The 14401-nt window shown below is 39.5% G+C and overlaps 1 protein-coding gene across 6 annotated transcripts in view; it reads left to right on the top strand.

Moving 5' to 3' along the window:
* Positions 1–59: 59 nt before the first annotated feature.
* Positions 60–14401, top strand: part of NCBP1 (nuclear cap binding protein subunit 1) — a 44735-nt gene continuing 30393 nt past the window's right edge. For 2 of the 6 annotated variants that reach the window (XM_060154779.1, XM_060154778.1), the window contains exons 1-5: positions 60–460; positions 2721–2891; positions 7517–7605; positions 8526–8626; positions 10476–10632. In XM_060154779.1, coding sequence (XP_060010762.1) covers positions 427–460; positions 2721–2891; positions 7517–7605; positions 8526–8626; positions 10476–10632 — 552 coding nt within the window. In that variant the 5' untranslated portion in view covers positions 60–426. Of the gene's footprint in view, positions 461–2720; positions 2892–7516; positions 7606–8525; positions 8656–8724; positions 9282–10475; positions 10633–14401 lie in introns of those variants that run through there. The other 4 variants (XM_060154780.1, XM_060154781.1, XM_060154782.1 and 1 more) reach the window with 4 other exon arrangements.

Genomic DNA, 14401 nt, shown 5'->3' with positions numbered 1-14401 from the left:
GGGTCTGAAGTGTAGGCGGGGACTAGAGCGTCCTTCCTAGACCATTGGCCGCCTGGCGTGGCTCGCGGCCGACGGGCTCGGGCTCGCTGAAAAGGCGGTGCTCTCCGCGTGGCCCCGGAAGGACTTCGCGGGAAGGCGGGCGAAGGAAGCAGGCGAGAGGCGGAGGTAGCCCGAGAGGGCGGTTGCGTGCGGAGCAGACGCCCGCGGCCTGGTGAGCTTCCAGACGCCGGCCCTCCCGGATCCAAGCCCGCAGAGCCACCAGGCCACCTCTCCCTCTTGTGCTTCCGGGAGCCGTCGCGAGCGAGTGCGCCTGCGCGACGGCCACTCCGCGCGCCTCACCGCTCTCCTCGCGCCGGCCGGCTGCCCGAAGGTTCCTGCCGAGCTTCCCGCCCGGCGTTTCGGCTCGGCGGCGCACCGGCGTGCGGCATGTCACGGCGACGGCACAGCGACGAGAACGATGGTGAGTGCCCTGGGCTCGGCCGCCGAGGCCGCGCCCAGGAGGGGTCGAGCTTTGGCTTCTTTGGTCTTCGGGTCTCGAGCGAAGGGATGGAAAGCCCTTCCCTCCGGGAGCGTTCGGGGAGCCGCGGAGAGAAGAGGGTGGTACAGCGAGAGAGTGGCCGGGCGACTTCTGAAAAGCCCCTGCTTCTCCCCACCCCGCCTCCTTCAGTCGTCGGCCGAGGAGCGGCCTGGTGGACCCCTGGTCTCTAAGGACTCTTCAAGATTTGGCCCTTAGCACCGCCGAGCAGGGAAGTACACCTGTGTCTTTGCCGCCGCCTCTTAGGGATAGTGACAGGGACCCACTCATCCCCGTGTCTCGTTTTGACCCTCAAACTGCACCTAAAAAGGGCTCTCAGAAGACGAGAGACCTGATGAATCGCAATCTGAGCTCTCTCCTGTACCGGTCATCCGTCGTTTTGCCTTTTTTCAAGCGGCAAGGAAAGAAATCGGTTTCTTATCCACACCCAAGAGGTCTCTAAAAAAAAAGATGTACGTAGGTTGTTGTGTTAGATTTTGAACTGGCCGTAAGCATATTTCTCTCGTGTAAGAAAAAGTGCCGGAAGACTGGAGAGCTCGTAGAGATTTAGATCTAAATTCTCATCTCCATTTGCATGGTTGCGCTCATGGGGATCATGGAGTTGCCATCATAAAAACCAAGAATAATTTTGCTAGTTAAAAATAGAAAAGGTGCTTACATTACAAAAATCAGTCAAGCACACACATCCAAAAAAAGAAAAACTAACAGTAATTCTGTTATTAATATTGTAGGGTATTGTTCTTTGAAAAGAGTGTAGTGTAGTGGTTAAGAGGCCAGACTTTGGAATCAGAGGGCTTAAGTTCAAAGCTGGACCCTGCCATTTACTTTGTGATCTTGCCCAGGTTATATCACCTCTTTAAACCTTAGTCTGTAATATAGAAGTAATGATACATACCTCTCGGTTTTGTGAGGATTAAATGAGGTAACACATGTGACTAATTGCTCATGATGGTGTGTATTTTATCACCTGTTAATGCTTAAGAGGTGATAAACATTAGCAGATGTCGACAATGTAAGAAAAAGTACAGAAGAGAACATTTGAATTAATTTTCTCCACTAACATTTTTCTCTCCTTGAATGTTGGGGCACTTTGGGGCAGGAGCAGAATCCCACTAATTTAGATTTAACAGTGAAATATCAGATTTCTGCTAGGGCATGGCTTGAGAGGATATTCTAGTTCAGCCTTCTCATCTGACACTTAAGGGTCTAAAATTTTAGTGTAATTAACGTGGAGACACCATTAGCAGTGCCCAGGCACCAGTGAAAGCAAGTCCAAGGTTCTTGTCACTACACAGGTATTACTACACTGCATGCTTTGATTTTTTTTTTTTTTTAACACAGGAGGCTTCTTTGTATAATGTACATACAGGGCACAGAAAATAGTTTTCAGGTGCTTTGCCTTTGATTAATTAAAAACTTAATCACCTAGAAGTCATCACTTGGGGTTGAAGAAGTTGAGACTTTTAAAGTTCTTCCCATTTTCTTTGCTCTTCTCATGCTCTCTCTACTCTTCTTCTTCTCTCTTCTAGGGCATCCCTAAAGGGAGAGAAAATGTTTCCAAGGGGCAGCCTGGAGAATTGGATGTGAATATGTAGAAAAACAACTTTGGCTTTGGTTATTGGGATGTTGGCATAACTTTCTTAGGAGTTAGCTTCTGGCAGCTAAATCACTGTCCATTCGGGTCTTGCTGCAGGAACCTCAGAATAAATATGTAAAGACAAAACAAAATAAGGAGTTAATTAACCAGAGTTTACTATGAATAATATAGTAGTCGAGGGGCAGTTTATAGTCCCTCTTAGATACTACACCAAGTCTGGAACTTTTGTAAATTGCAGAAGTTTGGGTAATGAACAGCTAGGGTTTATCCTAAACGGTGATCTGAATCAAATATTTGAGATACTTTTCTTTTGGTTAAGCATCTAATTTTTTTAAAAATCAGAAATATTGGAAGCTTAAATACTGCAGAAAGCTATTTTAAAATAGGCTGAATTATTATTGTTGTATTAAATAGATGCATCTGAGCATTTCTGGATTATTGTCAGCTCTTATCAGTCACTGACTGCCATGGCTTGTCATATGGCTTGACTAGATATAATAATTTATTCAACAAATATTTAACAGTGCCAGGCACAGTTCTAACTACTGACAGTACAGCAGTGGACAATATAAAGATTCCCTTTTACAGGCAGACAACAATCAAGTAAATATAGTGTATCATATGGTATTAAGTGCTATGGAGAGAAAGAAAACTGGATAAAGAAAGTAGAGGCTGCTGTCGGGGAGGAGTTGCCATTTTGTATTGGTTGGTCAGGGAAGGCCTCACTGAGAATTGCATCTGATCAAAGACCTGCAGGAGGTGAGGGGGCAAACCAGATGGCAGTGTGGGGGAAATGCAGTAGTCTAAGCAAATGGAGCCTGAAGTGCAAAGGCTTTAAGGCTAGAGTATTCCTATCATCCTGAAACAACAAGGAGGCCAGTGTTGCTGTAGCAGAGTGAGTGAGGGGGAGAGTTGTAGGAGATAAGATCGGAAGGGTAGCAGAGGATCAGCTCACAGAGGGCAATTTTAAAATTGTATCTCTGTGCTGAGACTAGAGTGTCCTTGATCCAAGGAGATAAATTCCGGAAGCTATACCAATGAAGTTCACCTAGAGATGGATTTATAGACAAGGAAAGGAAAGTCCTAAATGGAAATTAATGTGTATGGATACTGGTCCAGTGCTAAATCTAATTCATTTCTTAGACTCTTTTTAAGAATGTCTCTGAAGCTTTTCAGTTATTTTGGATATGCATACAATAGATGTTCAATATATTGCTTTGTTCTTTTAAGAAAGTTTTTAGATTGTCCATAATCTTGGCCAAAACCCCATATTAGTCCCTTTTAAGCTACTTAGAATTAGGTCCTTACCTTTTAGGTGGTGACTGTTCTTTTACCTAACTATAGAAAATAAAACGAATAGAAGGGGCTTCCCTGGTGGCGCAGTGGTTGGGAATCCGCCTACCAATGCAGGGGACGCAGGTTCATGCCTCCGTACGGGAAGATCCCACATGCCGCAGAGCAGCTGGGCCTGTGAGCCATGGCCGCTGAGCCTGCGCGTCCGGAGCCTGTGCTCCGCAACGGGAGAGGCCACAACAGTGGGAGGCCCGCGTACCACAAAAAAACAAACAAACAAAACAAAACAAAAAACGAATAGAAGTGAAGGGATTTGTAATTCTGACAAAAAGTATAGTTTGTTTCAGAAGTGATGGTTACTTCTTTAAAACTGCAGGATCGAGGTGCTTTACTTTTCCCCTTTCCCTTGTTGTTTTTGTTACTTTCTCTTTAACAGAGTTGGTTTTTTTTTTTTTAAATCACTTTAGTCTTTATTATTATTTATTTATTTATTTATTTTCTTTTGCGGTACGCGGGCCTCTCACTCTTGTGGCCTCTCCCGTTGCGGAGCACAGGCCTATGGCTTACAGGCCCAGCCGTTCCGCAGCATGTGGGATCTTCCTGGACGGGGCATGAACCCGTGTCCCCTGCATCGGCAGGCAGACTCTCAACCACTGCGCCACCAGGGAAGCCCCAGAGTTGGTTTTTGTTTCCACTTTGTGGGTCTAAAATTTTTTATAGTACATATAATTCTAAATAAGGATATAAGATGTGTAGTACAGTGTATCCATATAGAATAAGGATCACCTTACAGGCAAAAAATTATTTGGTGTATTAAGATTCTTTCTGATGGCTTTTTTGTTGCGTTTTTATTTGGCTGCATTGGATCTTAGTTGCTGAGCGTGGGCTTTTTCTAGCTGCGGTGCGCGGGCTTCTCTCGTTGCAGAGCACAGGCTCTAGGCGCACAGGCTTCAGTAGTTGTGGCACAAGGGCTCAGTAGTTGTGGCTTGCAGGGTCTAGAGTGCAGGCTCAGTAATTGTGGCACACGGGCTTAGTTGCAATCTTCCCAGATCAGGGATCGAACCCGTGTCCCCTACATTGGCAGGTGGATTCTTAACCACTGTGCCACCAGGGAAGTCCCTTTCTGATGGGTTTTAATAGAGACTTGCTTCTCTCTTCTAGCCAAGGGTGTCAGAACGAAGTGCTAATGTGTAGCTTTAATTTACATTGTAAAACTTCTACTTAGTTAACATGTTAATATAAAATCTGTTGTTGTTTTGGGAGCTACCTTAGATATGCTTTCTTGAGGGTAGGTGAAAACATTCAGCTCATTCCCAAAATTTTATTCTTCTTTAAAGTGCTTTATTCTACTTCCCCATGCTCTTGCCCACATTCTCTTGAGTTCAGTATCCTGTTACTGTGCATGAGTTCACATTGTGTCTGTACCTCCCCCTCCCATCCCTCTTTATATTCTCTCCAATATCAGGTGAGTGTGGGGCATCTCTTACTTCTTAATACTTTCTGCCTCTTCTCATTCTCCAAGCATAGTAAAAATGAGAAGAAGAAAAGAAAAGAGTTAACACTTCAGAGATAGGACTGTATACTGTATTTTCTAGTTTTTCTTCAGAAATCCTACCTTCTCTCCCCACAGCAGTATTTTCTTCTTTTCAGTCTTACAAGAGGGCCTAGGAGGGTTGCTTTAAAGACTGGGGTATAATTCTAAACTGATTTGAGAACAAGCCAGCTGGATGGTTAATTTAGAGAGGGTGTGGAGGTGGGATGTGGGATAAAGGGTTTTGGCATAGTAGATGGGCCAGAAAGAAAGGAACAATGGTTAAAGTTTTAAAAAAAAAAACCTGCTCTCATTCAGCTAGTTTTTTAGCATCTGCATTCTCCCAGCCTTACCAGAATCTGGTTCTGAAGAACATTTAGTATATTCTGCTTTCTAGAACAGAGTTTCTCAACATCAGCACTGTTGCCATTTTGGGCTGGATTATTCTTTGTTGTTGGGAGTTGTCCTGTGCAATGTGATATGTTTAGTAGAATCTCTGGCCCCTGCCCACTGGATGACAGAGTTGTGACAACTAAAAATGTCTCCAGAGATTGCCAAGTGGCTCCTGGGGGACAAAAATCCAACCCAGTTGAGAACCACTGCTTTTGGAGAAGGCTATTTTAATGTCCTGGCTGATAGCTTATATAAACATCGCATCAAATATGTCATTTTTTTCAATGAATGAATCCTGGAAATAGAAGTCCTTTGTGTTGAATTTGGCTCTTGGGGTGGTGGAACCTTTATAGAGATCCTGTGACTTCAGTTTAATGTATATTTGAGAATCAAGGTCACTGATCCCACAATACCACACATGTCCACAACTTTACACGGATACATATCTCCAGGAATACATCACAGCTGTCATGCTGCATGTGTATTATATTTTTTATGGCATTATCCCTTCAAAACTATCCCTTCAAAATTCAGTGGTTATTTAAACCAGTTCCTAATGATAACTAAGGGGCTGGGTGGGGGGGGGGTCAAAGCACACAGTGCTTTGCCCTGTGGCCTTTTATAATACTTTATTTGGCCCTATCTAGAAAGTAATAGATCGGTTTTATTCACCTTGAGTTCAGGTGGTAAGTACCTGAAGATCATTTCAGACATTGGAAAAATTTTTAACACCTCAAGCTTAGAATAGCCAAGTGCTGTGTTTTATGAAAATCATTGTATTTTTCAAACCAAATGTTCCAGTGGCAAGTAAGTAATTATGAACTCTGTAAAAATGGTTCAGTTCCTTTGGCTGTACAAGTCTGGAGAAGATTAAAAATATAACTTGCTACTGAGTAATCCTATATCTGCAGATTTTCATTATTAATACAGATCTCCAGCACAGTTACAAATTATTGCTTCCTTGTTCACATGCCATCCTAATAATCTAATTGGTGGAAGTTAAAAATTGAATTATACTGGGAGACTAGCCAACATTGTGTGCAGCAACAGCATCATGTTCAATATTTAACACCTTATTTGAAATTTTTTCAGCTTTATGTTAGTCCACAAAAGGATATAAGGTGGGTATGTTGAGGTTTTAAACAAAATATTGGTAGTAAGAGATCACTAACAGCAAGACTGAAAATACACAGTCCAGTGCTTAAGGATGATTTGTAGCACAGCTTCATTCAAATTGAATTCTTTAGCGACCAGAATGACAGAGAGAAGACTGCTAATGATTTCAGAATGGTAGTTTTTATTTGTTTGCACAACTCTGAATGACACCGTTTTTGAACATAATAGGATCACTAAAGTACGGAACCAAGAGCTGGTTAAAGCAGGAAACCATAAAACATACACCTTTTCCCCACCGATTGTTTGATATAGTACTCAGGACTTTTCTTTGAGTATGTCTGCTGATTGTAATTCTCATTGTTTGGGATGAACTAGACCCTAGTGCTGCAAGGTCTGTAGAAGCGAAACCGTTAGTTGAAGAGTTAAGAGCTCAGACATTTGTAAAAACTAGTGAGGAATCCTAATGTTTTATGCTCCCTTTCCCATCTTTTGAAGTTTTCCTCTTCATACCTTTCTTTTTTAAAAACTTTTTTCCCCCCAATCAAGTCTTTCCACAGCACTCAACTTGGTTTTTACACCCATATTTCATCAGTTTACATAATTTTCATTATTAAAATAATGAGTACTACTGGCACTGACAGGTTTCAGGAACAAGTGACTAAGGATGAATAAACAACTCAAGTTCAAAGAATGGGAGTAGCCATACATGAGTGTTACAGGGAGTCTTCTAACTGCTAGTGGTTAGCATGTTATGGGCACCTTTGCTGCCTATCCATAGAAATGGACAGGGCTGCTGCATTGCGTTGCTCCATGGGGGCACTATAATCACAAAATTTAACATAAATAATGCTTCCTGGAGTTATTATGGTGCCACTGGGTATGGAGACAGTTGGTTGATCTAGCCTTGTCTGAGAAGTGGAGGGTCAGTTAAGCACTTCTGTGTGTAAATAGTAGGGCTTCTGGTACAAAAGTGATTATAGCATTAAAAAAGTTAACGTTTTTGATAACAGATTCATCGTGTAATGTTCACTTTTTTACATTGTTGAAACAGGGGGACAGCCTCACAAAAGAAGAAAGACCTCTGATGCAAATGAAACTGAAGATCATTTGGAATCTTTAATATGCAAAGTAGGAGAAAAGGTATGATCAAAATAGGCAGAGACTGTGATGGGCTTAGGGTTGTAGTTAACTGTGCTTGATTAGTTTCTGCATCTGCAAGCTCGATGATCTAAGTTGTGGGCAAAGTTTGTATTGCCATATATCTATATCCCAAAGTAAATGCATATTAAAAGCCTTGGAATGCAGAGAGTTAAATGTTATTAGTAATTTTCATAGAATATGAGTCTTAGAAGGGACCTTAGGGAATAGTCCACTCAATTTAAAAATGAAGACCAGGGGCTTCCCTGGTGGCACAGTGGTTGGGAATCTGCCTGCCAATGCAGGGGACATGGGTTCGAGCCCTGGCCTGGGAAGATCCCACATGCCGTGGAGCAGCTGGGCCCGTGTGCCACAGCTACTTAGCCTGCCCTCTGGAGCCCGTGAGCCACAACTACTGAAGCCCGCGCACCTAGAGCCCATGCTCCGCAACAGGAGAGGCCACCATAATGAGAAGCCCGCACACCACGGCGAGGAGTAGTCCCCGCTGGCCATAACTAGAGGAAGCCTGTGCGCAGCAATGAAGACCCAATGCAGCCAAAAATAAATAAAATAAATAAATAAATTAAAAAAATTTTTTTTAATGTATTAAAAAAAAATGGAGACCGAGGAAGTTCTGGATAGGTGAGGTAATTTGCCCAGTCATACAGTTAAATGAATTAGTTAGAGAAGTAGAATAGAGCCCAGAATGTCCTCCCATTTCTAATACTTGTTTTGCTGTCTTAGATTGCTTTTTTAATTTTATTTGTTCTCTTTTCATGGTTTTCTAAGGAATAGTAACAACCTGAATTTATTTATACTAAACTGTCAGTGCCTTATGTGTAACTTTTTTATCGTCACCTAGAAAATTTTAATGCACTAATTGCTGAGTACTTGACAGATATTTAATATGCTGTCCTCTACAGAGTGCCTGCTCTTTGGAGAGCAACCTAGAAGGCTTGGCTGGCGTTTTGGAAGCTGATCTTCCTAACTATAAGAGCAAGATCTTAAGGCTTCTTTGTACAGTGTATGTATACAAAAGATTTATGAATCCAGGTGATAATGTATTATCTACTCTTAAATGCTTGTGAATGTTCAGAAGATGTGTTTATGTTTCATATGTCATCTGCTTTCATTCTGTGGGGAATTTGTCAAATGAAATGACCTTTTGCCCTTTGACGAACTCTTAGCGATAAATAGGATGAAAATTGAGCATTTTCTTTGTTTCGTTTCTTGTATCCTTAAAATCATTTGAGTTGACTACTTTTAAGTGAGAAAGTAGACAACTTCACATTCAGCGATTTTCTTTTAAGCACGTACAATTAAATATATATAATAGGGTTTAATTTATACTTTTAATCAGTAGTATCAAACATATTTGAGAACCAGTCACTCGAGTAACAATAGCCCTTCTTAGAAGGCTGAAGATACTTTTGAAGCTATGACATATAATAGGCATAATCTTTCTCTGAATTAGGTTAGCTAGAACGAGTATCAGCATTTAATTTGTAAGGATATTAGAATGGGAAAAGTCTTACATGAAATCATGAAACAGTCTCTCCCAACAGTGGAATTAGCAATCCAGACTTCCTCATCACTCAGGTGGACATTGGTCACTCTAAACTGTATGCTTTGCAAAGGAGTATCTATGACTTCTGGATAAAGGAGTCTTCATTATAAAGGTGCCTTAAAATGTTATTTCAGTTATTTTAAAATAATGGGTTTTTTAAATTGCTTACAGCTCAGTTTTGAAATTTAAAAATGTACACACAAATTGAAACTATCAGTGGATTTTACTTTAACATCTCATAAAGTACAAATAATTTCAGATACAATTTTTTTAAGGAATCTAGTTAATATTCAGGAAGACATGTCCTTAGACTAAGAAACTTAATACTAAGAAAAGTTATTTGGCTATAGTTATCCGTAGATTCCTTCTGTTCTGAAAGCATTTATTAGAATAGAGTAGATTTATGCTTAAACTCTGATGGAAGCCATGACTTTGAAGCAGGGGAGGGTTGAGGAGGAATGGTTACTATCAATGCAGTTATTTTTTTTAAACCTAAATTGTCCCTAACACTCTTTGCTAGGAACCTTGGGAAAATGCAAAAAGTATAAGAGAATCTGAACAATCAGGAGTTCCCATTTGCTTTTCTTTTTTGAGCTGATTTCTAAAGGCTGCCTAAATTAGGGATCAACATTTGCTTTTTTCAAAGATTTATTACTGTAATCCTCTTCTCTGCTTTTCAAATAACTTTAATGAAAATTAACACACTTGAGTAAGCAAACTGGATGTAAAGATATCTTACTCTATCAGAGTACCATGTTAAAAATTCAACAATTTAACTGATAGGAACTGGTTTTAGTTCTGAATTTTTTCTAAGCAACTAGAATAGTGTTTCTCAAAGTGAAATTCTGATCCCATGACATTTGGTTGGCTAAGTTTAGAAATGTTGATTGCTCCATCTCCCCCTTAATGATTCTGCATTAAAGAACCTTGTTTCACTCAGCAATTGCCAGATATTTTACCATGGAAACCATTTTCTGTAGACCTGCTATTCAATTCCACTAAGCACATTGGAAGAAAAACTGGTCTAGTGTCAGTTATATCTATTTTAGTTTGATTTCACAATTAGAGTGTTTTACTTTCATAACTCTTGGATTAACTAATTAGAATTAAAATGAAAAGATTGAGGGAGCCATGTCTGCAACTCTTCTCAATATTTTTGCCTTTTCTGACATTGTTTTAAAAACATAGCTAAATGTCATGCTTTTCTAAAGTTAGTAAAACAATTTAAAATTTTATATAGTATAAAATTCAGCAACTTAATGCTGTTGTTTTGGGATCTTCTTATTGTGCTGGGTTCTCAAATCAGTGCACGTCTGTTACCTGAGAAGTTGACAATTTATACAACATTAGTTGGACTGCTAAATGCCAGGAATTACAACTTCGGTGGAGAATTTGTAGAAGCCATGATTCGTCAACTTAAAGAATCGTTGAAAGCAAACAATTATAATGAAGCTGTATATTTGGTAAGTTTTTTGTTTTTTTGGCTTTTGGGGAGCTTTTTGGTATGTTATGACTTAGTGTTGGGATGAAGGGGAGAGGTGAGCTACAACCAAATAATTTATCTTTTCTCTTGAAATACAGTTCCCCACTCACCACAACAGCTGCTCTTTTGAAACCATTCTTTTTTTTTTTATCTTTATTGGAGTATACTTGCTTCACAATACCGTGTTCGTTTCTGTTGCACAACAAAGCGAATCAGCCATATGCATACACATGTCCCCATATCCCCTCCCTCTTGAGCCTCCCTCCCATCCTCCGTATCCCACCCCTCTAGGTCATCGCAAAGCGCCGAACCCATCTCCCTATGCTATGTTGCTGCTTCCCACCAGCCAACTGTTTTACATTTGGTAGTGTATATATGTCGATGCTACTCTCACTTAGCCCACCCACCCCATGTCACCAAGTCCATTCTCTGTGTCTACCTCTTTATTCCTGCCCTGCAACTAGGTTCATCACTACCTTTTTTTTTTTTTTTTTTTAGATTCCATATATATGCATTAGCATACGGTATTTGTTTTTCTCTTTCTGACTTACTTCACTCTGTATGACAGACTGGGTCCATCCACCTCACTACAAATAACTCAATTTCGTTTCCTTTTATGGCTGAGTAATATTCCACTGTATATATGTGCCACATCTTCTTTATCCATTCATCTGTCAATGGACACTTAGGTTGGTTCCATGTCCTGGCTATTGTAAATAGTGCTGCAGTAAACATTGTGGTGCATGTCTCTTTCTGAATTATGGTTTTCTCAGGGTATATGCTGAGTAATGGGATTGCTGGGTCATATGGTAGATCTATTTTTAGTTTTTTAAGGAACCTCCATACTGTTTTCCATAGTGGTTGTATCAATTTACATTCCCACCAACAGTGTAGAAGGGTTCCCTTTTCACCATACCTTTTCCAGCATTTATTGTTTCTAGCTTTTTTGATAATGGCCATTCTGACTGGCGTGAGGTGATACCTCATTGTAGTTTTGATTTGCATTTCTCTAATAATTAGTGATGTTAAGCATCTTTTCATTTGCCTCTTGGCTATCTGTATGTCTTCCTTGGTGAAATGTCTATTTAGGTCTTCTGCCCAATTTTTAACCGGATTGTTTGTTTTTTTGATTGAGCTCCGTGAGCTGTTTGTATATTTTGGAGATTAATCCTTTGTTTCATTTGCAAATATTTTCTCCCATTCTGAGGGTTGTCTTTTTGTCTTGTTTATGGTTTCCTTTGCTGTGCAAAAACTTTTAAGTTGATTAAATCCCATTTGTTTATTTTTGTTTTTATTTCTGTTACTCTAGGAGGTGGGTCAAAAAAGATCTTGCTGTGGTTTATGTCCGAGTGTTTTTCCTATGTTTTCCTCTAAAAGTTTTATAGTGTCTGGTCTTAACATTTAACTCTTTAATCCATTTGGAGTTTATTTTTGTGTATGGTGTTAGGTAGTGTTCTAATTTCATTCTTTTACATGTAGCTGTCCAGTTTTCCCAGCACCACTTATTGAAAAGGCTGTCTTTTCTCCATTGTATGTTCTTGCCTCCTTTGTCGTAAATTAGGTGCCCATATGTGCGTGGGTTTATCTCTGGGCATTCTGTCCTGTACCATTGATGTATATTTATGTTTCTGAGCCAGTACCATACTGTCTTGATTACTGTACCTTTGTGGTATGGTTTGAAGTCGGGGAGCCTGATTCCTGCAACTCCATTTTTCTTTCTCAAGATTGCTTTGGCTATTTGGGTCTTTTGTGTTTCCATACGAATTGTAAGATTTTTTGTTCTAATTCTGTGAAGAATACTGTTGGTAGTTTGATAGGGATTGCATTGAATCTGTAGATTGCTTTGGGTAGTATAGTCATTTTCACAATATTGATTCTTCCAAACCAAGAACATGGTATATTTCTCCATCTGTTTCTGTCATCTTTTATTTCTTTCGTCAGTGTTTTATAGTTTTGTGAGTATAAGTATTTTGCCTCCTTAGGCAGGTTTATTCCTAGGTATTTTGTTCTTTTTGTTGCAGTGGTAAACGGGAGTGTTTCCCTAATTTATCTTTTGATTTTTCATTGTTGGTGTATAGGAATGCCAAAGATTTCTGTGCATTGATTTTGTATCCTGCAACCTTACCAAGTTCATTGATTAGTTTTCTGGTGGCATCTTTAGGATTTTCTATGTATAGTATCATGTCATCAGCAAACGGTGGCAGTTTTACTTCTTCTTTTCAAATTTGTATTCCTTTTATTTCTTTTTCTTCTCTGATTGTTGTGGCTAGGACTTCCAAAACTATGTTGAATAAGAGTGGCAAGAGTGGACATCCTTGTCTTGTTCCTGATCTTAGTGGAAATGCTTTCAGTTTTTCACCATTGAGTATGATGCTTGCTGTGGGTTTGTCATATATGGCCTTTTTTATGTTGAGGTAGGTTCCCTCTGTGCCCATTTTCTGGAGAGTTTTTATCATAAATGGGTGTAGAATTTTGTCAAAAGCTTTTTCTGCATCTACTGAGATGATCATATGGTTTTTATTCCTTAATTTGTTAATGTGGTGTATCACATTGATTGATTTGCGTATATTGAAGAATCCTTGCATCCCTGGGATAAATCCCACTTGATCATGGTGATCCTTTTAATGTGCTGTTGGATTCTGTTTGCTAGTATTTTGTTCAGGATTTTTGTATCTATGTTCATCAGTGATAATTGGTCTATAATTTTCTTTTTTTGTGATCTCTTTTTCTGGTTTTGGTATCGGTGATGGTGGCTTCGTAGAATGAATTTGGGAGTGATTCTCCCTCTGCAATGTTTTGGAAGAGTTTGAGAAGGATTGGTGTTAGCTCTTCTCTAAATGTTTGATAGAATTTGCCTGTGAAGCCATCTGGTTCTGGATTTTTGTTTGTTGGAAGATTTTTAATTATGGTTTCAATTTCATTACTTGTGATAGATCTATTTATATTTTCTACTTCTTCCTGGTTCAGTCTTGGAAAATTGTACCTTTCCAAGAGTTTGTCCATTTCTTCGTGGTTGTCCATTTTATTGACATATAGTTTTTTGTAGTAGTCTCTTATAATCCTTTGTATGTCTGCAGTGTCAGTTGTGATTTCTCCTTTTTCATTTCTAATTTTATTGATTTGCGTCCTCTCCCTTTTTTTCTTGATTAGTCTGGCTAAGGGTTTATCAACTTTGTTTATCTTCTCAAAGAACCAGCTTTTAGTTACATTGATCTTGGTATTGTTTTCTTCATTTCTATTTCATTTATTTCTGCTCTGATCTTCATGATTTCTTTCCTTCTGCTGACTTTGGGTTTTCTTTGTTCTTCTTTCTCTAGTTGTTTTAAGTGTAGAGTTAGATGTTTATTTGATATTTTTCTTGTTTCTTGAGGTGAGATTGAATTGCTATAAACTTCCCTCTTAGAACTGCTTTTGCTGCATCCCATAGGTTTTGGGTTGTCATGTTTTCGTTGTCATTTGTTTCTATGTATTTTTTTATTTCTTCTTTGATTTCTTCAGTGATCTCTTGGTTATTTAGTAGACCACTGTTTAGCCTCCATGTATTTGTGTTTTTTACAGTTTTTTTCCTGTAATTGATTTCCAGTCTCATAGTGCTGTGGTCAGAAAAGATGCTTGGTAGGATTTCAGTTTTCTTAAGTTTTCCGAGGCTTGATTTGTGAACCAAGATGTGATCTTTCCTGGAGAATGTTCCATGTGCGTTTGAGAAGAAAGTGTATTCTGCCACTTTCGGGTGGAATGTTCTGTAAATA

Source organism: Lagenorhynchus albirostris, chromosome 7 (genome assembly GCF_949774975.1).
Source record: "Lagenorhynchus albirostris chromosome 7, mLagAlb1.1, whole genome shotgun sequence".
Taxonomy (NCBI): Eukaryota; Metazoa; Chordata; class Mammalia; order Artiodactyla; family Delphinidae; genus Lagenorhynchus; species Lagenorhynchus albirostris.
This window is presented reverse-complemented; position numbering and strand designations above follow the sequence as displayed.